The 21,782-nt window shown below is 39.8% G+C and overlaps 1 protein-coding gene across 2 annotated transcripts; it reads right to left on the reverse strand.

Moving 5' to 3' along the window:
- Positions 1–194: 194 nt before the first annotated feature.
- Positions 195–21,155, reverse strand: ANXA11 (annexin A11). 2 transcript variants are annotated; one of them, XR_011001285.1, is made up of 15 exons: positions 12,139–12,199; positions 10,979–11,091; positions 9,441–9,815; positions 8,812–8,899; positions 8,359–8,453; positions 7,817–7,930; positions 7,507–7,597; positions 7,313–7,392; positions 7,082–7,138; positions 6,081–6,174; positions 5,286–5,381; positions 3,754–3,812; positions 2,647–2,705; positions 1,973–2,095; positions 195–927 (listed from the first exon to the last, which is right to left on the reverse strand). XR_011001285.1 is itself a non-coding variant. In XM_068197337.1 (15 exons), the coding sequence occupies exons 2-15, from the start codon at positions 12,188–12,190 to the stop codon at positions 868–870; spliced, it is 1,497 nt and encodes a 498-aa protein (XP_068053438.1). In that variant the 5' UTR covers positions 12,191–12,199; positions 21,022–21,155; the 3' UTR covers positions 195–867. The 2 variants fall into 2 exon arrangements, 1 of the variants encoding a protein (XP_068053438.1); XM_068197337.1 differs by lacking the exon at positions 3,754–3,812 and adding an exon at positions 21,022–21,155.
- Between the last annotated feature and the right edge of the window lie 627 nt (positions 21,156–21,782).

Here is a 21,782-nt window from a genome sequence, read left to right on the forward strand (position 1 = left end):
CAAAATGAAAATACTGAGCAATAACTACAAGATTACATGTCTCATGTACAGACAATTGCTCATCAACAGCACCCTAACTCTTACCAAAACAATTTCTGAATAATCCTGTGGAAAAGAACTTCTATGGAAAAACTAAGTTATGTAAACTGAGTCATCACTCACATATATCAATATGAACACCAAAAGGCACAGTCTGTAAAGACTTAGCTTTAATTTCATAATCTCTTCTTACATATATATATTTAAGGCACGATCCAGAACATTTAAACATTAATGACAGAATCTTTACTACTGTCAACATTACTCCTGCCTTGTGGCAGTCTGCCTTAGCAAGAATGAAATGTGGAACACATCTTCCTTGAAAAGAATCAAGATAAAACAGAACTTGACAAAACTTCTTTAAAGCAGTCTTAACTAGACACAAAACCTCGAGGCTGCTATCTCCACATATCAGGAAGTGGGCTAGCCCAAAACCAAATCTGCATACAACAGATATAAAACTTGCATTAAAATGGCATTCAATGTTTATACAAAAGAACACCTTAAAATCATAAAACTGTGATATTTGTTTCATTAAACAAACATTATTTCAACATTACACAAGCAGAGAAGAAATAATGACCATTCATGGATTGCTGAGGATACTATACAGAATCCTGAGCAGACAGCACATTAAGCTTGGTATTTTGGGGGACTTGGCATTTATTACCTACTACTTTTCTACTGAAGATATATGCAGTATTATCTTTTAAAATACAATTGATTTAGAAGAACATGTCATTACATATTTACTTATGGAGAAAAAAAGATGCTCTGCAGCAAGTACATGAAAAGAGCAGCTTTTTAAAGAAAAGCTCAATGCTCCATTTAGTCATTTCCACCACACAACTTGAGTAGGATTTTCCGGTAGTCTCCTGAAGTATCACCCTGAAAAGGAACCCAGAAAAAGAAAAGTTGAACAACCAAAAGAGGCGAAGCTACAGTTGAAAAACTAATAATTAACTTTCCAGGGACATTTTTGGCTCTACTTTTACAGAAATAAGCATCAGAGTTTACATATACCTAACTGTGGATGTGCACACCCCATATTTACTGAAGCCAGGTTTTGACCAAGTTCAGTCCATTAAATAGGTATGGCCTGTTCTGCTTCTGAATGATAAATTATAATGCCAGATCAAAAGAGGAACAGGGGGAAGAAGCAATGCAGAGCTTTTCCACCAATGTCTCACTGCTTTTTACTCATACATTGGTGGTTACATGGCATGCAACTACTGTAGAGGAAGCATTTGAACATGCTAAATTCCAGAATCTCTACAGGATTCTTTCCAAACACCACCAACTTACATCCCCTCAGTGTCCACAGCAGAAGGAACATACAGGGGCTTAACAGGTTTGGCAGCCTCATTACAAGGTAAATTAAAGTGGCACCACTCACTCTCCTCCAGCTCTTATTACCCTACCACTGGCCAGGCATCTTCCTGGCTGTTGGTACAGCTCTTAAGACCAATAGGAGGGTGGATCAACTGCTGAAGAATCTGAAGTTTAGTCTATTTGCAAAGTCCTGTACTAATAAGAGAAAGAGAAGGCAATCCTTTAGAAGATTTTTAGAAGCTTTATCTTCTTCCAACACACAAATGAAGTAGAGCACCACTGTTACTCAACTGGAGGACTGAGTGGTTCCCACAAGATCATATAAGGAGATTGGGATAGAGGGGTCTCAGAAACTCCTCTGGACCAATTTCCCTTTCCTTCCTTGCCTGTTAGCTTCCCTCCCACCTCTAGTTCATCTAGCCACCACACAAGCCCAACCACTCTCCATCCTCTGGCCCTCAACCTCCATGCTCCTGGCAAATGCAGCAATCCAACACAGCCAGCTACACTCAGTGCAGGTAACAGCTGTTCAGCACAAGCAGCAGTGTTCTGCCAGCATAAGGGGTGTCATGGCAGGGCAGGTAAGGTATCCAAGGCTTACACTGATATCTGTGTAGAGAGATCTGCCATACATCCGCTTGTACTCTGCACGTATGTCCAGCAGGTCAACCTCGCTGCGCGATACCATGATCCGGATCAGCGTCCTGTCCTTTGTTCCTGCTCCCTGAAACAAACAAAGCAGCAGTACAATGTATTGGAAAGCGTATGGTACAGCACTAATGAAAAAATACAGTGCCTATTTACTAGCATAACCCCACTGACTTAATAAACTTGAACAGAATTTAGCCTATCATGCTAAAATAAATTAAATTTAGTGGTAGGACACTAGTTTCTCTGCACAAGAACATCTCAAAAAAAAAAGTGGGGATTGACAGAGATACAGGCAGGTCAGGAAAATTTGGTGAGTTAAATGGCCTACTTATTTATTTCTGCTAGAATTCACTACTTTAAAAGTATCAAAGAGTTTCAAGCATATTTGTGTTTTACCAAGTGAAGATTATTGTTTTATGCATGGTTGTATTCATTGCTCTGTTAAGTTGGATCAAATTAGCTAGATTTTTCCAGCCTTTCACAATAATGACTGCATCATGACTGTTAGTCATCTGCCCACTAAAAAATGTAATCCCTTCAGCTGCACAGTTCCTTCCCAAGAGTTGTACAAGCATTTAAAAAAAACTCCACACTAAGTTTATGTAACTTGTCACAGACACCTACCTTCATTGCTTTATGTAACCTCTCTGCAAAAAAAGCTGGCGTGTTCTTGAGACACTTAACTGCAAAAAGGAACACAGGAACAGTATTACAGAAATAAGGCATTCCTCCTCAATAAGAAGTCAGTAATTTTTTGAGTTTATCCAACATAGTCACATGCTTGAATTTTACATAAACACACACTTGATACAATGCAGCTTCCACTTCTTCCATTAGTCACTGAAATTATTTTTAATCCAAACAGTAGCTGCAATACGGTTAAAAAGCCTACACTGCATGGCTCAAAGCAAACATTTCTGTCACTAGAAACCATCTGGTGTGAAGCAGCCATAACTAATCTTTGAATTCTAATGACCAGATTCTTGTTTATGAAGGGAAAAGAGGGGATGAGGAGGGGGCAGAAGACTTGAAGGAATACATAGGTAGTAGTGCTCCTGGCTTCTTAATCCTAAATTTTTAGGCCACGCATCTGCAAGGTTTGACAAATTCAAGTCCTGCCCTAGTACAAATCAGGAAACCACCTATGATAGCAGAGAATTTTAGGTGGTTCCTTCTCCTCAAGGGTGAGTCATCACAACCCTTATTTTAAAGTCTTATTTTAGCCACAAAGTTCATCAGGACTCCTGAAAAATTTTAAACATGCTCATTTACTAATAACTGGATGTTATATTTAATTAGCATAGTTCATCAGAAATCTGAAAGAGCAAAATCTAAGTCAAATTACTGTCATGTTAATCAGGATAATGAAAGAACCCTCCATCACTGATCAGAATTAAAATATATATTGATGCAACATTGTTACAAGTAAACTATCATGCAAACTGTAGCAAACTACAGAAGAAACAGGCCACACTTGACATTTAATAGCACAGTAAGGTATCAAAATCAATTACACAGAATCAATACAGAACTAAAGGTGTAAACCCAGACATGTTTTTCACAGCAACACACATTCTGTATAGGAATAAGTAATTTTCTCAGTAGGAAAATGTAGATGAGAGATAGCAGTTCACCACAAAACTGTCAATGATATGTACAATACTATTCAAAAATGAATGACAAAATGAAATGCATGTTTCTGTATCACTCTATTTAGATAACACAACACACCTGCATTCTAAGATGTTTAAAGATATTGTTGTAAGTTACCAGTTGTACAATCCAGAAAGCTTTAAAGAAAGCAAAATTAAATATTTTCAATTAGAAACCCCTTTTTTCCTGCAAGTAAGGTCCACAGAACAAATTATGTTAATATAATTTACTGATATAGATACATGTGTATATACATATACATAAAAAACCTACAGAATCTATTTAATAAAGGGAGTTATTCAGTGAATATTAACGACAAGCCTTGCTTAAAAGGCTATTGACTTGTCTGCCAGCTAGCCTCAGTTTTGAATCTGGATCTGCATGGAGACCTGTCAAGTTACTATGAAGCTCCATGAAGTCAAAAGCCTTCTAAATGCTGAGCAGTTTCTTTACCAAGGCAATATTTTTCTACAAACAGAGAAATATCTTTTCCCTAAGTTTGGTTTCCAAACAATAGTTTTTGAGGTGACAAAGTTTGAATCCTGCAAAAGGTTTGCAAAAGAATCAGATACAATGAGCTAGATCCAGTATGTATCAATAAAAGATCAGTACAATGACAGTGTGGCCAAGCAGATTAAGAACAATAGTTACATAGTCACACATGCACAGGACAGGAGTGAAAAAATGAGGCTTTTAAAATTGATTTTCATTTTGACAAGATGTTGTTACAAACTTAAGTGAAAAAAAATCTGTTGTGGTTGAACCAAATATCCTCTCCCATCTCATTTCCAAGTGATGCAAAGTCCATTTTTCCTATTTTAGTAGGAGTTTTTGGGTTTGGTTACATTACTACCATATTCAAAACCAAAGAACAACACTTTTAAAACTGGAGCTTGAGATACCACAGTATATTTACAGTAATAAACAGAAAAATAAATTTAGATGTAAAGACAAAAGACAGGAAAGTGGTTCACAGTTGTATCTATAATAAAGCATTTTAAATAAAACTACTGCACAGCCACTTGAGACCTTGTCCCAACCTCATGGAAACATATGACTGCTTCTGAAGAGACAACAGTAGACCTGAGGTAAGAGTTTTCACTCCTCAGAAGTACTGGGAGCAATTAAAAACAAAGATTTAATAAAATTGTAGCCACAGGAAATGTGAAGAAAAAAAACCCTTTGCAATGAAATTTAAGTTTTCTTTCTTCTAAATAGAGGTAGAAGTAACTAATTAGAGGGTTAATGCCTGTATTTTAATTAATGCTGGATTTCCAAAATTGTCCAAAATACTTCATTCTCACTGACCCAGGAGCTGGTAAAGTTTACTTCTTAAAAACAGTGTAAATTATAGTTAATAATTCTCTCCCCATTTTAACATGCGAAATTTAAACTCTGCAGTTTCCTGGAACAAAAAAGCTTCATCTGTCATTTTGAGCTGAATTAAGTGCCCTACTTTACTAATCACAAATGACTTCACAGAAAGTTCAACGTAAAAAGCAGAAGTCTGGTATTACTACTAATAAGAACATCCTTAGCTGAAGTCAGAGGTGCCACCTGAGCCAGCTGTAGCAGAATAGCAGAAATGAACTTGCTAAGGTGGCACGTACCTACTGCCAGCATGCCCCTCTCCAGGTCCCCAGACATCTCACGGCATATGCTGCTTTCGATGTCCCGGTTACACATCCTCTGGTACTCGCTGAAGACTGGACATGGAAAAGAAAGATTTCAGCTCCGCAAAAAGAGGTGGTACTGGAATGTGCTGGGTGGCTTCATTTCAGTGGCACTTCTCAGCTGGACACTACAGTGTACTCACACTAGTTTGAACACCTCAAGGATTAATACTGTGTTATCAACCATTAACATGTTACCATGCTCCTTCTAGTTTGCCCAGATATGGCCTTTTCATTAAAGGGCTAGACCAAGAAAGCATGGCAATTTTTTTAGGAAAGCTTTGGATCTCAATAAAGTCAAGAAGAAAATATTCGGGTTCTCATACACATCCCTTTCCTTCATGTAAGGACCTCGCACCCTAATAGCACAATGTGAAAGTTCTATGTAGTTACTAAAACACTTCCACCATGGCAGACTGATGTAGCACCCTACATTAGCAAGTAAAAGGGGAAGGATTTCAAGTGTCTTGCACACCCAAGTATGCAAGACTGAAACAATTCTAGTTTTTCAATTCCTTAATCAGAGGATCATTTGAACAAGTATGACCTCTACCTCCTCTGATATTAAAAAAGGTGACTTTGCTTTTCCTCAGCAGAATTCACCCTGCTTTTCATTGGCATCTTGTTTGGCTCATTTTACAGATGGAGAAAATTCAGGCGCAGAGCAGTGCTATACATTTCTATCATTACACACAACAGAATCAAGTTACAGTTTACGTAGGACATCATTACCTGCTCTAAGATGGGCCCTGCTTCTTGCACACAGAATGGCATTGAATTTGGATTCATCAGTTCCTAGACGGTTCTCTCCAGCTGCATACAACTCCTGAGCACAGAAGGGAATTCACACTTCATTACTCAGAAAAGTAGTCAAGCTGAACAGCTGAGTTACAGATTTGCTTCCTTGCAGCCCCTTCTCCTTTTTTATTTCTTTCTTAGCCTATGTACTACTGCAAAACCGGGGCAAGCAATAAATAGCAACTAGTTCTAATCTTCCTACAATGTGCTCCACTTGCAGACTTCCTAGCTTGCTGATGCATAAGTGCTCTAAGACAAGAGCTCCAGATTACTAAAGGAAGGGATATTGTTCAAGAAGTACCTGAATATTGTTCTTCCTAAGAGTCCTTACATCTAGCTTTTCTTCTACAATTCTAGGTGTGTTCTGGGATGTTCTTGCATTTTGGCTAAGGCATGCTAGGTAGAAAGCTAGTGACATTGCTATTTAAATGACACTAGTATGGCTAAAACAATCCAGGGTTTTCCCTTTGCTTTGTAGTGAAATAGAACACACAGAAAAAGAAATGGGGCAATTATTACAAAGTCCAAGTGCCTTATTTGCTGCAAATCTCCAAACTTCCTTAAACAACATACAAAGGCTAACGCAGGTGTTGAATAGTTTAAAATTTAATCCACACACATATCACCTCCAATTTCTTTGGTCAATTTTGTTATAAAGCAGCACAATCCAACACTTGGAAAAGCCGAAGACCTGACAGAATGAGAGGTAAAATATCCTACAGGCTGTACTCCCAAGAGCTTTATCTCTGTATTGCACCTAGACAGCTCTAATGCTCTGTCACAGCTTTTTATATCTTTTCCATCCACTCAAAGATAAACACTGCATCAGAAGTCATCACAAGGTGTCCAAAACTAACAGTAAGCAGAATCCACACAGTCAAATTTCAGCATATTGAGTTGACTATACTTAGAAACAATGAAGCATTTCTACTGACCTGTACATCTCTTTGGACAACAGACATGTCAACATTTGTACTTTCATCTCTGTTTCCCTGAAAGAATTAGAAGATCCAGAAGTGTTACTAGTGGGCTTTGATTGGCTGCCTTTTTTTTAAATTAAAAAAACAAACCACCAAAAAACAACCAAAACCAAACACAACAAAACAAAATCCACACCACCTACAAACGCACAATAAGCAAATTCCAAAATCCCAGCAGGCAAGTACCTGAGCAAGTGAAATTAAAAGCCTCTGAAAGTGTCCAGACGTGTCACTTTTTATTGCTTCCTCCAGAGTTTTCTTATATTCTGGAAAAGAGATAGTCATGAATCCTCATACAACTCTGCTCATTTCCTCAAGTCTTAAAATCAGTCATTGATTGAGTAAGAAAAGGAAGAAAATTTTGATGCAACAGATCAAACCTGCTTTATAGACCCTGCTGAGTTCCTGAATATGCTCATTACTGCGGGAAGCTAAGATTTCAATGAGACAATTTTCATCTGTGCCAACACCCTAAAACAAACAAAGGAGAAACACTTCAGATTCCCCATTTCTACAACCTAGTACAAAAGGAATGTAACAAAATCATATAGGAAAAAATTCCGAATATAACGTTGTATAGGAAGTCAAAGCAAGTCATCCCAAATAAATCCAAACTTTTAAATGGTAACCAAGTATTTCATCAGCTCAACTATTTCCTCTGTATTATAAATTTGTATCTCCTACACAAACCTTTATAGCTTCCTTGATTTCATAAGCATCAAACATGACAGGTGTCTTCATCATTGCCAAGATTGTCCTTTCAAAGTTACCTGAGAGCTCAGATTTGAGATCTTTGATCAAATCCTAATAAGAAGAAAAAAACGCATAAAGATCAAACTTGAACAAAGCAAGCACCAAAACCACACATTTTACTAAGATTTCTTTATGCATAAGCACCAGTAATGTATGTTCAAAGTAAAGCTATTCCACTTAACACTAATACCAGCATAATGGTGTGTGTACATTGAGGCCATTGAGATCCAATTAAATAGACAGACCCAAGAGTCAAAGTAACCATTTAGCAAAGAAACTGCTTTACATGTTTCATCTGCAACACTGCATGAATAAGTCAAGTGTCAGTAAAAGTAGCTCTAGCTACTGGCTATGACTTAAGAACCATCTTCCCCTAATGCACCTCCCAATCTTTTTTTCCCACCACTAAGTCTTCCGATTGCCACTGAAGGGATGTAGGCTCTCATTTCTTCTTCCTTCTGTTCTCACAATGTACTTACCTTTCCATAAGCTGTTTTGAAGGACAGGATTATCTGCTGCCGTTGCTTGTTTGAACGACTTCCAAGACAATCGATGATCGCCTGCTCATCGGTTCCTGTACAAACACACCGACACCACAGAATGAACATCACCTCATGTGAGGATTCAGCATTCTACTTCATCCTGTTCGAAACCCAGCAGGACATGAATGCCTTGAATTCATCTACAGTATCTACTCTTGTGTTCAACCACAGAACTTCAAGCACACACACACGTTAAGGATACAAACAAAGCCTCAACCAAACTCATGATATTGTTTATGCCCACGTGAACTTCCAGCAATACTTCTGATAACCAAGGACTCAGCACACACTCAGTCCCACTCAGTACAGACATAGCAATAGAAAAATATCAGTGCTGAATGGAGATGCAATTCTACTTTTTACTGAAATGTACATCATCAGACTGCTCACCAAATCCTTTCATGGCCTTCCTTAAGACTTCTGCATCCTTCAGAGGGTCAAAACCCGGTGCATCAGTGATCGTACCTCGGTTTCCGTGCTAAAATGAGATCAATAGTGTTAAACAACTGTAGTGTTAACAGCATATTAGTGTTAAATAGTGAAATACTGTGGTTTACTACTTAAGAAAGAGGATCACTATTATCAGTTTTCTTTTTGTGAGAAAAGTAGTAAGAGAAAACTCAAACCAACCCTGCCTTAAGCAATTTATTAACTTCTAGACACAAATTACAAGAAAATGGAAGATCAAGGTTTGCTGACATTAAATCTGCTCTCCAATTAAGGTTTGATGATACTGTATATACAACTGGCAATACTTGCTAAAGTTAGGAAAGGCAAGATTAATTAATTTCAATTCATATCAAACCTTTTTTCTCGGATACCATGGCAAAACATAATTTGTTTCAGGACCATACAAGCCTATAGTGCTCGCATTTGAAAAGGTTCCATCTCTCTCTTTACTCAAACTTCTTTTCATAACTTTTCAGTTTTGTGATGGGTTTACACTAATACACACAAAGAAAACGCAGAGAAACATATATATAGTCACACCTCAAAAGAAAAGCAGTGAATGCTCTTACTGTTACAGGAGTGACTGCAGGCCCTGTAATTCCTGAGTAAGAGGGCATAGATGGGTTCACAGCTGGACCTGCTGGATAATTTGGCACGGGCTGCTGCCCTGGGTGAGTTGTTGGAAATCCTGGGTAGTTCATCGGCTGCTGACCAGGTGGTGGTGTGGGCTGGCCTGGCACAGGGCCGCCCGCGTATCCTGGGTAAGGTGGCATTCCAGATGGTGGATTTCCTCCAGGTGGAGCGTACCCTCCATATGAGGGCTGTTGTCCTGGCGGGGGTTGCCCAAAGCCACCTGGAGGAACTGGTGGATAACTCCCAGGAGTGGAAGGATACAAGCTTTGTGGTACATTTGCCCCTCCAAAGGTCCCTGCCAGGTTGGATGCCTGCAATGACAGCAATAAAACAAGAGACAGGAAGGAGCATCAACAGCTGAGTTTCAGTAACATGCTTAATACAATACAACCTCCCTCCCCACCAACACAGAGAGATAGCTCTTTATCTGCAAAGGTAGCAAGCAGGACCTAAAAATCTGCCTAAAACTTTACACCAAATGATCCTTTCTTTGCCCATGGCTGCCTTGTGTGATCATAAAAGGGTGCACCTAGGTGCAAGGACTTCAAGCAACCTTTGACTGTTTTACGATGTGTTAGTAGTTTACAACTAGCAGGAATTCCTGGACTACATTTAGAGAGACTTCTGCAGAAACTGAAATGAAGATATTCCACTCCATATCAAAATCTTATCACTGAAACCCCTCTTCTAGAGAGAAACCAGAAGTGACATTGGATGACTGCAGCACTGTCAGAAACTAGCTGCTGTGGCTATAGACTTGTGCATCCTAGATAGCTTGTTCTATTTGCCTGCTGGCTGCTAAATCACTTCATTTAATCACTGCCTTAGAAAAACATCTATAATGCAAATATCTTCCTACAAACTGCATTCGTTATGCAGCACAACAGATTTCTGAAGACTAAAGTTGTCAAAAGTATCACTCACTTCTGTGCTATGAAAAAAAAATCACATTGGGAATATCCACATTTTCTTCAGCCAATGTAAAAGGTTTTTACTTCCATCTGTTAAACATCAGTGTTTGTAAGAGACTGTTGATCCCATATTATTTTCAAGGATGAATCATTGATACCTCTAATTATACAGCTTTTTTCCCTACTCTGACTGGTCAAAATCAGGTAAATAGGCAAAATGCAGACTGTGTTTGCCCATGTGAATATATGAACAGTGGATACTGAGTTAATAGCTCCCTATTCCTCCCCACAGCAAATGCCAAGTTGTATTAGTCTTATGTCCATGACTTTTGAAGTTAGACGGTTAATAACATTTAACTAGTACACTACTCTGTTTTCCTAAAATAAGAAATAGCTTGCAGTAACCATTTTCCTCAATAGGCAATATTGAATGCTCAATACCTAAACAGATTAGACATACAGGCACAGAATTCAAGTGATGAACCTCTTGGTGACAATTCCAGAAGCACAACTTTGCCCTTAAGGACATCACACTGGAACACATGAAATGAAAGCAAACTCACCATTCCAGCCATGTGGCTGGGATTGAACTGGTTGGCATAGCCAGACACATTTTCCAGACCAATTGGAGGTGGATTTGAAGGTGGATAGGCAGCACCACCCCAAGGACTGCTACCTGAAATCAAACACAGATGTGCTGAAACAAGAAACGATGGCTTTTAAAAGTTCTTACTACTTAAATTTCTAATGTAATGTATTTTCAACACTACCAGGGAAATCAACTGAAGAGGTGCAGGGTAGCAGTGCAATCATTAAAAAAAAGAGAAGTCTCATTGGGTATTTCTAATAATGTTAGTTATCAACTCTAAACCTATTTGACGGTTAACACCGTATTTTGACTTGAGTGCACCTAAAGTACAAAGTTGTCTGGGTATTGTAATAGGAAGGTATAATTAATTCCACTTACTTTGCTAATTTGAGAGGTGTCCACAGACATTTAGAGGCACCAAAGTCATAAAACCTGTCTGCACACAGCAGTATAGTCTTAAGACAGAATATCCTACTGAGAAATAGGCTTTATCCTCCTAGCTAGTTGGGCTTTTCACTGTACACTGCTTCCCCTTCCTGAGCTAGCCTCTCTAACTTCACATTTCACCACTTCACCTTTCTTTCTACCTTTCAACAACACTAACAACAGTAAAGTTCAGCTTGATAACCAAGCAGTGGTTGAGTATTTCATCAGCTTTATGTTATTATTAACTGCTACCCTTTTAAACAGCCCCCTCCCTGTTGTATGCAACCACCTGCCTAAGAATAGTGAATTAATGATAATTTCCTATTTCTTTGGGGGATATGGTTGTCAGCTGTATGAATGACTACTCCCCATATTCATTTGTCTCATTACCCACCTTGAAGACTCAGTATCAACCAGACACTGATCCTTGTCATTTATTGGATTTGGTCAAGTTAAGATCATTTCTAATGCTCTGTGCTTTATTTGAGATGAATGAAACCAGTCATTAGTATATGTGCACATGGCAGAACACACATATTAGACAAATCAGAATCCCCAGCCCAGATAAAACAGGATTTAACAAGCAAGTACAGAAAGCTTTGGGGAGTCAAGGAAACCCTCCACAGTCTTGTTCTTCATCCATGTCATGTTTCTACTCCAGAAAGGACCACAGTTGCATTTAATGTTTACTTCATCTGAGTAACTTACCTGGAGCAGCTGGTGGATATCCACCCGCTGGGGGATAGCCTGGGTAACTCATTGCAAAGATCTGGAAAGTATGTGTGATACAGTTATTTTCTGTAATGCTTCACTCATTACACCAAATAACACTGAGAGGCAACACGTATGCAGTAGCCAGTTACCAAAATTTAGACATAACCTGCACACTTTGTCCCGGCTTTTCCCTTAGAAACCTCTTCCCGTTTCCTGACTAATAAACGGATAGCTAAGCAGTTGCAGAGCCACTCCTCGCACAATTTTTTTTTATTTGTTGCAGTTACTGCTTACTGCTTGGTCTATTATACTGTTAGGGATGTATTACTTGACTTCCTTCCTTTACTGTGCTATTGAAACCTCCAGAAGTTTCCAGCCTGTACAGAACTGTCTTATCAATGAAGAGTAGAAAGTCATCTGACAAAGAAGCTATGTCTTCAAGTGAGTAACTTTAAGTTCTTAGAAGGCACCTAAATGCAAACGTCTGTAGAAGTGCAAGGTCAGAGTAAGAAGCAGAAGGGATACACTTTCATGCCTACAGCATTGCCATAAAATATGAAGGGTTTACTGATAGGATAAGGTCACTAGAACAAACCGAGTCTCTCAAAATGGATAGTGCCTCTGTCAGCACAGAAGTGCACAAAGTCATTAGCTGTCCAAAATAGAACTGGAGGTCAAAAAGGAAGAACAGCTAAGTGAAGGACAAAATCACAACTGGCCTCCAGAATACAAGGGCCTTATTTTAAACAGAACAGCTACCCGGAAAAATGGTAAAAGTAACTATGAAGAAATGAAGAAAAATATCTATAATGAGTGTTAACTTTTTGAAGATTATTTATAATGACAAGTCACATGCTATTTTTATAATTGCTGTGTAAATTATCCCTTTTTCCCCTCCCCACCTCTTTCCCCTACAGCACTACCTTTTGCATCTGGCATGTTTTGCTGTGTTTTGGGTTTGAGCTGTGGAATTTTGTTTTGGATTTGGTTTGAGTTGGCAGGGGTGCTGTTCTTGTGAAATTGTTTTCATTTTACATGATCACATTGACTTCCCTTTCTGGTTTGCATGGCTCTACTGCATAGCAACACTGAAATGGAGAAACGCTTTTTTTGTGGTTTTCTTTTTTAATAAGGAAATAAAATTAGGAAATCGGCAATTTACTTAAAGACTGTTTGGACTTCATGCTGCACATACTCATTTAAATTTAAAGAGCAAGAAATGAACTAACAGAAACTGCAATGAACAAGCCACACCAAAAGTCATAACCCTACTTTACTTCTGCTCCAGTATGTAGCATCTAACAGAATCAAGAAATAAGTGAATGCAGCTTCTCAGCATTAGAAAAGCAATAGCTGCTGTTACCCATGCAAAGACTGACCCCGAACTCACGAGGCCGAGAAACAAAACAGCAAAATACTATTCTCCCTCTGCTGCTGGGAAAACGAGCCGGCAGCTTCTTCCCTCCTGGCGCCCGGCCCCGCAATTGCCAGAGGCTGGAGCTGCCGGGCCCCAGCCCACGCTGCCACCTCCGGGCAGGTACCCGAGCATGAAAGTGCAGAGGCCAGCAGAATAAAAATAACATTTAAAAACTCAACAGAAGGCAGCCCGGCACACTTCAGAGCCTCTCTAATTCAGAAATGGGCTTTGCATAATAAAGCACAGAAAAAATTAAAAAGAGCAATTATTACCCTGTCTCTCAAAAACCAACCAAAGAACCCTCACAATCTAGATTCTTAGCATGCATAATGTCAATGTGTACATTTTTATATACAAATTATTACAACACTGAAATTAGTGTTACTTCTTCAGGTACAACCATAATTATATTTTTAGTTCTTTTTTAGCTCTACATGTAAATACAATAAAGACAGGGTACTCAAAAAATTGTAAGATGCCCTTTTCAATAAAGCTTTAGGTACAAATTTAAGATAAAACCCCTTTTTTGTGGTAGAGGGTGAGAAGTAATGGGATAGGTTTTGTTTTTCTGAGCAAGTCTGTTTGATTGCATTTAATCCCATATAGAACGCTCCTTTTAACTTGGAAAACACCCCAAGATTAAAAGAGCCTTTTGGCAACGAAAGCTGAGGTTGAGAAAAAACAGCCAGCTTCAACAACCTGAAAAAAAATTTAGTTTCTATATAAAAATGTTCTACTTGCTTCTTTTGAACTCTGTATTTATCCAGGGCTTTTCCAAGGGCAAATTTTCCCAGACTGGTTTGATTCCAGGCAAACTAGAGCTGCAAACACACCGACTTCTCATGTTCAGAAACTTCCCTGATCACCACCTTTTCCACAGTTCATTTGAGCCTCTGTTGGCCAGTACTCTAAATTTAGAAATATTAGCATTGAAAGTTACCTTTCCCAACCATTCCCTCAACCCAATTTCATCCTCTAATCTCATCTTCTACACTTTCTCCTGCTACATCCACAATATTTTACTAAAATTGCTCATGATGAGCAGCACTTGCCTGCTGATAACAAAGGGTGACACAGGCAAGGGAACAGAAGATATGGAAACCCACCCTGCTGTACAAACATTGCGTGGGAGGACACAGGAACAGCAAGGTCTCTGTTTGCTCAGTCAAAAAAAAAAAAAAAAAAGTAGTGCATAAGACAAGGGAAAAATCCAAACAACCAAACTATACACACAAAGAGGGAGTGCCTTGAAGAAAATAAAGAATAACTACTAACTACTGTCAAGGTCCTCTCCCCATTCCCAGTATTCAATCCCAGAGGTCCACCTCAGAACTTTAAATAAAGACCTGAGGTTTTACTCCCACAGTGAACATTGCTGTCATGCTTCACACTGCAAGCTATAAACCATTCAGGCTCTTGAGCATTTTCCTGCTGCTTGGCAAAGCTAAGAAGGAACAGACTTGTTCATAAAAGATAAAATCTGTGAAGACTTTCAACAGGAATCTTGAAAATACGCTTCTGTAAGATACAGTACAGAAGGAAAGGACTACAACTTGAAAAAATTTGTAACAAAACTACAAATTCCATAGTGGCAGAAATAAAGAAGAAAACTTCAAAGCTGCCAGAAAAGTTTTGTTTCAAGGTGCAATAGCAATAAGCTCAGCCACTGCATTCACACCCATTCCTGGAATTTTTTTAGTGGCTGCTGTTCAGGTTCCAGCTATGCCATGGTACAATAACTTGAGGACCAAAAAGGTTGAAAAACCATAACATTTATTAGTTCAAAATTATTTGTTTAATTATGCCTATTTCACAGGGATCACCTACTAAAATTAAACCCTTGGCCTTGACTCCTCCACAAGGTTAATTACCAGGATATAGTAGATAAAGCAGCCTGAAGCTATAAATTATAGTACCTGCTTCAAGACTGATCCCCGATTGTGAAACCAGAACAGAATTTATCACCTTACAATATGCTGCCATTTTTCATCAGATATGAGCTCAGGCATCCACTACTGTGTTTTTCCAAGACAAGGACAAACCACAGTCAGCACTGAACCAGCTAACTGCTATTTTACCAGCCTGAGCAAGATTTATCTTTGACTCATGCACTGCAGCATACAAGTTGTTCTCTCCTGTATCAGTTGTAATATTTTTCATCCTGATGGATAAATAGTCCGGCAATTTTGTTTTATCATTAAGTCTTCTGTGTATGTGACTCCTGGCTAGCCTTCCTTTCACTATGAAAAAAACCCAATTTAGTAGATTGGGTTTATCTTACAACAAGGCTGAGTTCATGCCACCCAAAACTCAGGAAACCTCTTTTACACAGATCTTATCACTCCTTGTTCAAAATTTTACTGGACTTCATCCAACAATGGATGAAATCCACATGGTATATTTAAGGAGTATTAACCCATCAACTACTTCCTACAAAAAATAGGAAAACAGAAAACAGAAAATCCAAATCAACTCACAGCTCTGAATAGACGGTGGAACAAAAACAAACTCAAATATGAGGTTTCTCTAAAAACTATCCATTTGAATTGCTTGCTAGTATGATTCAGGAGCTCTGCCAGTTTTGATGATCCTTCTAATAAATATCATCATCTTTTTTATTACATAAAATAATCTAGCACTTTTTGACCTGCTGGGGCAAGGGGGTGAGAAAGGTAGCACTTGTAAGCTTTAGTCAAAATAAAATAGAACTGAAAAGAGACGCCATGTCCAACAAAGAAAAGCTGAATGGGAAGACACACCCATAAGCCACAATGAAGCTGTAAAAATATTACTAAGAACATTCCTGTAACCTTTCCAGTGACAGAAGACCTACATATATACTCAGGGCTTCAAAATCCAAAGAATTTAGTTGAGCTGTATGGCCTTTCAAGATCTATATGCAGCAAAAACATGAGTTAATTCCAAGAGGTTAGTTTCATTTTGGATCCCTACTCTGCCCTGATGCAAGTGCTTCCTTTTGTAGCACACTTCAACACTCTCTTTCAAATATATAAAATACACAGTCAAAACATTTATGACAATACAGATAGACACCTTCCAAACAACAAAAAAAAACCAAATTAAGGTTATTGGATGTTTGAAGAAGTAATGGAATGAGGTTGTTCTATTTCAAACTCGTAACTTGTCACAGAAAATCATTTGTTGCAAAAAAAAAAAAAAAAAAACAATACTATAAATAGTCTGAACTATGTTCTCAACTGAGTAATGCCTCAGGGATTTATACTCCTCTATTTTAAGTTCCACCATGGAAGAATAAATTTTTACACCATTAGTGCAAGTCAGAATATGTAAATACCAATTACTCCATGAACTGCAGCAATAGTGTAGTATTCAGCGCCCTAAAACAATTACTAAAAAATGTCTGATTGTTCATTTCAAACCAGCAGTTTTTAATGAGTTGCTGTGGCCGAGCCTGAAGCGCAGAGCCAGGGAGTGGCCCCACGGCAAAGGTAGAGGCATCAGGAACAAAAGGACGACAAAAGGTTTCCATCAGGTCTGCAGCTGTTCGAGCTGCAGAGGGGGCCAGAATGACACCAGGCTGTTCAAGTGACAACTCCCAAAGTCAGGCACACTGGCAGGAGCTGCATGGACAAACCTTACACTGCGACAAAGCCTTTCTGCTGACAGCCTTGGGACTCCCCACACGAACAAGAGGTACAAAGATATCAGCGTTTTCTTAACATTGATGACTTTCACACCTTCTGGACAGGGAAGGCTTACACATTCAGCTGTCCAGCGACACTGGGATGGTTACTACCCCTCAGTGAGCAAAATGGACAAGCCTTCAATCATTCCAGGCTATAAGGAATTATTCATTCTCAGCAGATTAATTCTTTCCAGGAACAGAATTATTCAAGAACCAACTTAGAATAGTAAAATAGATAGGTATTTCAAAGCAACCATAAACAAGAAATGTGAAAAGAAAGCAAGACTGTAGCCTTCAAATCTAGACTGCACTTGAGATCAGCAAGCTTTAATCCTTAAGGCTTACTACTCAGAAGTATTTTTCCCCCTAAATCCTAATATTTGTAAGATGCATTTATTCTTCTAGCTAATAGAAAACCAAGTGTTTTCAAAACACTGCCAAGCATAGCCAACAACCAGTTATTTTGACTATAGATAAGTACACTGTTTACTGAATAAGTGCAAATTCCCAAGCTTAAAGTTGTTATCTCTAGCAATAATAAAAGAAATATTCACCCTGTTTGCTTCAGGCAACTTAAGCACTTAATTCAGAGCAACTTACTAGGCCAAAGTCCAAAATCAGACGTTTCTCCAGCCAAGCCAGAGGTCTTTGGGGTGCAGGAATTAATTATAGCAAGTATCACTTCACATACATATTGACTACATGGCTACAGTAAATTTTAGCACAAACAAGAGACCTTCAGAAGCATTAAAACTCATCTGGATCTTTAATATGGAACTGATGTATTTGACAGTTCTTAAGCTCACCAGAAGTTAAGATCTAGAAGCCTGAATCGGAAGCCCACCTCTCCTACTGGTGAACACTTTCCCAATGCCCTCAAAAAAACCCTCATCACTCACACCTAGCGGTAAAAGAAAAAAAAAAAACAACCAAACACAACCAAAACAAGAATTCCAAAACACTTTTAACTTTCCTTTAGCAAGTAAGACAGCATATCCTCTCTCCAACAGACAGCATATAAGGGAAAAAAGGAGGCAACAACCTGGGAAGAACTTGTTTCCCTCTCTTTGGAGGTCTCAGACAAGACCATTGCTACTGACCAGACAGCACAGTGACCGGGCACTGCACAGGGAACAGCCAGGTAGTGGAGCTGTGGGGGGCTGTGTTTGTTTCATTCAGATACCACAATCTAACAACTGGCACTGGTCCACATTCAGCATCTGTGACAGCTGAACAGTATGGATACAACTGCACACAGACAAACAAAAAACTAGCTGCCAAGCAAGAATCACACAAGAATGTGACAGAATTGTCTCTTAGAAGGACAACACTGAGTCCCAGCTCTGTCCCACAACTGATTCCAGGTTTACCCCATTCAGGATCTAACTTCTTATCAAGATTGTCTAGTGAGTGCTGATAAAATCTGGAACAAACACAGAGCAACAATAGAAGCAATACACAGTAAATACCTATTGCTTTTCTTAGGTTTGCTTATCTACTTTACATTCTTCCCAGCTTGGGGAACTGGGAAGGAAATTCAGCATTTATATAAACCACACTCCTCACTTTCAAATAAACTGGCAAAAGTGAAGGCACAACTCAAGTTTCGAATATGTGAAAGTGCTGCTTGCTGAGGGGTAAACATGCAGCCTTTTCCTTTCCTTCCAAAAGTCTTTTGCTATTTAAAAAGAAACTCAAAACAAAACACACTGTATACAGCTGACAAGTCCCTGTCCTTATTTCCAACAGTTTACATAAGACACTTAAAAAACATATCCAGTAAGAAACATGGGTCAAGGTAGTAAACAAATGTATGAAATAAACAAAACAAATCCCATTGGTGCCATTACTCAGTTGAATACTTATTGTAATGGAAACCTCCAACCACAATTTGAAGCTGACACAGAAGTTTCTACAAATTATTATATATAGAGGCTTGGCTAAAAATAAATGAAGCTTTCAGTTTGTTCAAAAGCCCTACTATTTCTGTAGTCACAATTAAACCATCTGCTGTTTTCAATTATATTGTTGCTTTAACTAGAGCTTCTATTCTCTTAATACCTCCATTGCTATCACAGAACTAGAATTGAGTCGGCTCTATCTTGGTTCTGATTAATGCAGTGCTATTGAACAGACCCTATGGAAGCTCCATCTTCCAAAACTTGCCAGAGGTCTAGCAAACACCATCTCCTGTAATCTTCAAATCAGACAGACTTCTTGGCTTGACTTTTTAAAGCAGATCAGGTTATGTATTTTAAGTTGTTATTGAACACTGTGTCTTTACAATTCTGACTACATAAACACCCCCATGAAACAGCTCCATCCTACTGCTGGTTTTGCTGTATCTTTTAGTGACTTCTGACATTTCACTGAGTTTTCAGTCTAACAATTCAAAACTTCTGGGGACTACAAATAATAAGCTAAAGAAGTGACAAATCATATGAATGAATGTGATGGCCACTCCAGAAATTTTAAGTACAGACAGACATTTTGGCCTCTGACCTTATACTAAGGTCTGGCAAGGGAAAGGAAGATAAATATCATAAATATTGCTGACACAAAATCATTAGGCACTTAGCAGAAACGCACTGGGGACAGGGCTACAGGCAAACATGTAAGTAACGCTCAGTTCAAGTTATCTGCTGCATCAGTAGGAGGAGAGTGGTCCACGTGATTCTTACAGCAACTCAAAACACAGGAAATTAGAGAAACAGCCAACCTATGGGGAAAAGAGTTCATACACTCAGGCTTTACAGCTACCATACACTTGCACTGGTTTTGTGCTGTTTCTGACGTTACCATGGGTGTTCCAGTAAAGCACTGACTCACTCCACGGAAAATAACTGTATGCTGGGGGAGGTATCAGGGAATGAACCTCCCACCTCCGATAGCAGCTGGGCTTTCAGATGCATAACCCTCATAATCAGCTCCTTCATCAAAACACACCGCACCGGCACTTTTCCTCTCTTGCCAGTCTGCTTTCTCTCCACTCCCCAGCCACCTGTCCCCGTTCTAGGCCGAGATCCTTCCATGCTTCTGCCACTCCCTGCAGAACGCTATTTCTCAGCAGTTCCTCCTTAACAGGAAGAAGCTTCCAGGAACTACTATAAATATATTTAAAAAGAAAAATACAGCCCACAGAAGTACTTCTTTACTGCCCAGAAACAAGATGGGGACAAGAAGGAACTGCTTTTCTGAATATAGAGATATTCGTGCTGTGTTCTGTCACACATATAGCTAGAGCATAGCAAGAGTTTGAAGAGTTTCCATTTTAAGACAACTAAAGTGACTTGAAGACACTTAAAGACACTTAAGTGTCTTCAAAACATTCGAAGTACGTATGGTATAAGAAAAGGTAAAGTATACTGCGTGCAGTTTAGAGAAAGGGGCCTTCAGGAAAAAAAAAAAAAAAAAAAAAAAAAAGAAAAAGCACTGCGTAATGGCCAGCCTACCATCTTAGGCTGCTTTCTCTTGACAGCTGTACACATCAAAATTCTAAACTCAGTACAGACTACGGACTCAGGCAAAGGACCGAACTGCAACTACAACAGCAGAACATGCCCTCTCCCCTGAAACCACATTTTCCCAGGAAAGAGGCGTAGCTTCCTCCCAGCGGCGGAGCTGCCGCCAGCCCTGACCTCCCTCCGCCAGCCCCTGAGCCGCTGCCTGCCACCCCGCGGGCTCCTGCCGCCGCAGGATCGCGTCCCCGCGGGGACACGGGCCCGGCCCACAGCCCCGCCGCACCGGGCGGCCCCGGCCCCTCGCCCCCGTCCCGCCGCGGGGTCGCTCCTACCGAAGGTCCCGTGGAGCCGCTGCCACCACGGCCGGTCCCAGGTGCTCGCCGGCGCTGCAGGGCGGTGCCGGGGAGCGGCAGGAGGAGGAGCCGCTGCGGCCCGGCTCACTCTGCCCGCCCCGCGAGGGAGGGCCGGGGCCGGCCGGTGCAAAACCTGCCGGGGCGGCGGGCCCGGGGCGGGCACGACAGCCCCACCGGCCCCGGCGGGGGACAGCCCGCACAACAGGTTAGACCAAGGGGCGGCTTCGGCGAGAGGCCCATTGAATAAAACACAAAGCACGGCGAGAAAGGTAACTCCACCCGTCATGTGCGCAGCCGGGGCATTCCCCGAGAGCGCAGCTCGCCTGAGGGACCGGCTGACTGCACACGCCAACCCCAAATCCTGGGTCAAGTCAAGGTTGTCAGCGTTCAGCACAACATCGGATTTAAACCCACAACCACCCCTGACTGGTCTCACCAGGAAATTTCAGAAAACGTGGTTTCCAGACAAGGTGGTACAGAAAACCCCCATTTTGTATATAACATAGTTTTCATTAAGTAAAATTCTACGAAAAAAAAATCAAGAGGAAGACTTTTCTAGTACAAGCAGTAATAGCTAGAGGCTTCAATAAACAGTTTTTTTTTTCCTACATGCATTTTTTAAAGATGAGTGAAGTTGCTCACATGGAAGCATTTAGAGAGACAAACCAAGATAATAAAAACTAAAAATAAAAAGGGTTAGCATTTTCCAATTATATTTCTTTTGCCAAGACGCTAATCAA

The sequence above is a fragment of the Anomalospiza imberbis genome, chromosome 8, assembly GCF_031753505.1.
Source record: "Anomalospiza imberbis isolate Cuckoo-Finch-1a 21T00152 chromosome 8, ASM3175350v1, whole genome shotgun sequence".
NCBI lineage: Eukaryota > Metazoa > Chordata > Aves > Passeriformes > Viduidae > Anomalospiza > Anomalospiza imberbis.

Excerpts from the sequence above, each read along its gene's own strand:
- ANXA11 (XM_068197337.1), bottom strand. The coding sequence starts at position 12,190 with ATGAGTTACCCAGGCTATCCCCCAGCGGGTGGATATCCACCAGCTGCT. Across the intron at positions 8,900-9,440 it reads CTGCAGTCACTCCTGTAACA|CACGGAAACCGAGGTACGAT; the intron begins GTAAGAGCATTC and ends ATCTCATTTTAG. Across the intron at positions 7,598-7,816 it reads AAATCAAGGAAGCTATAAAG|GGTGTTGGCACAGATGAAAA; the intron begins GTTTGTGTAGGA and ends TGTTTGTTTTAG.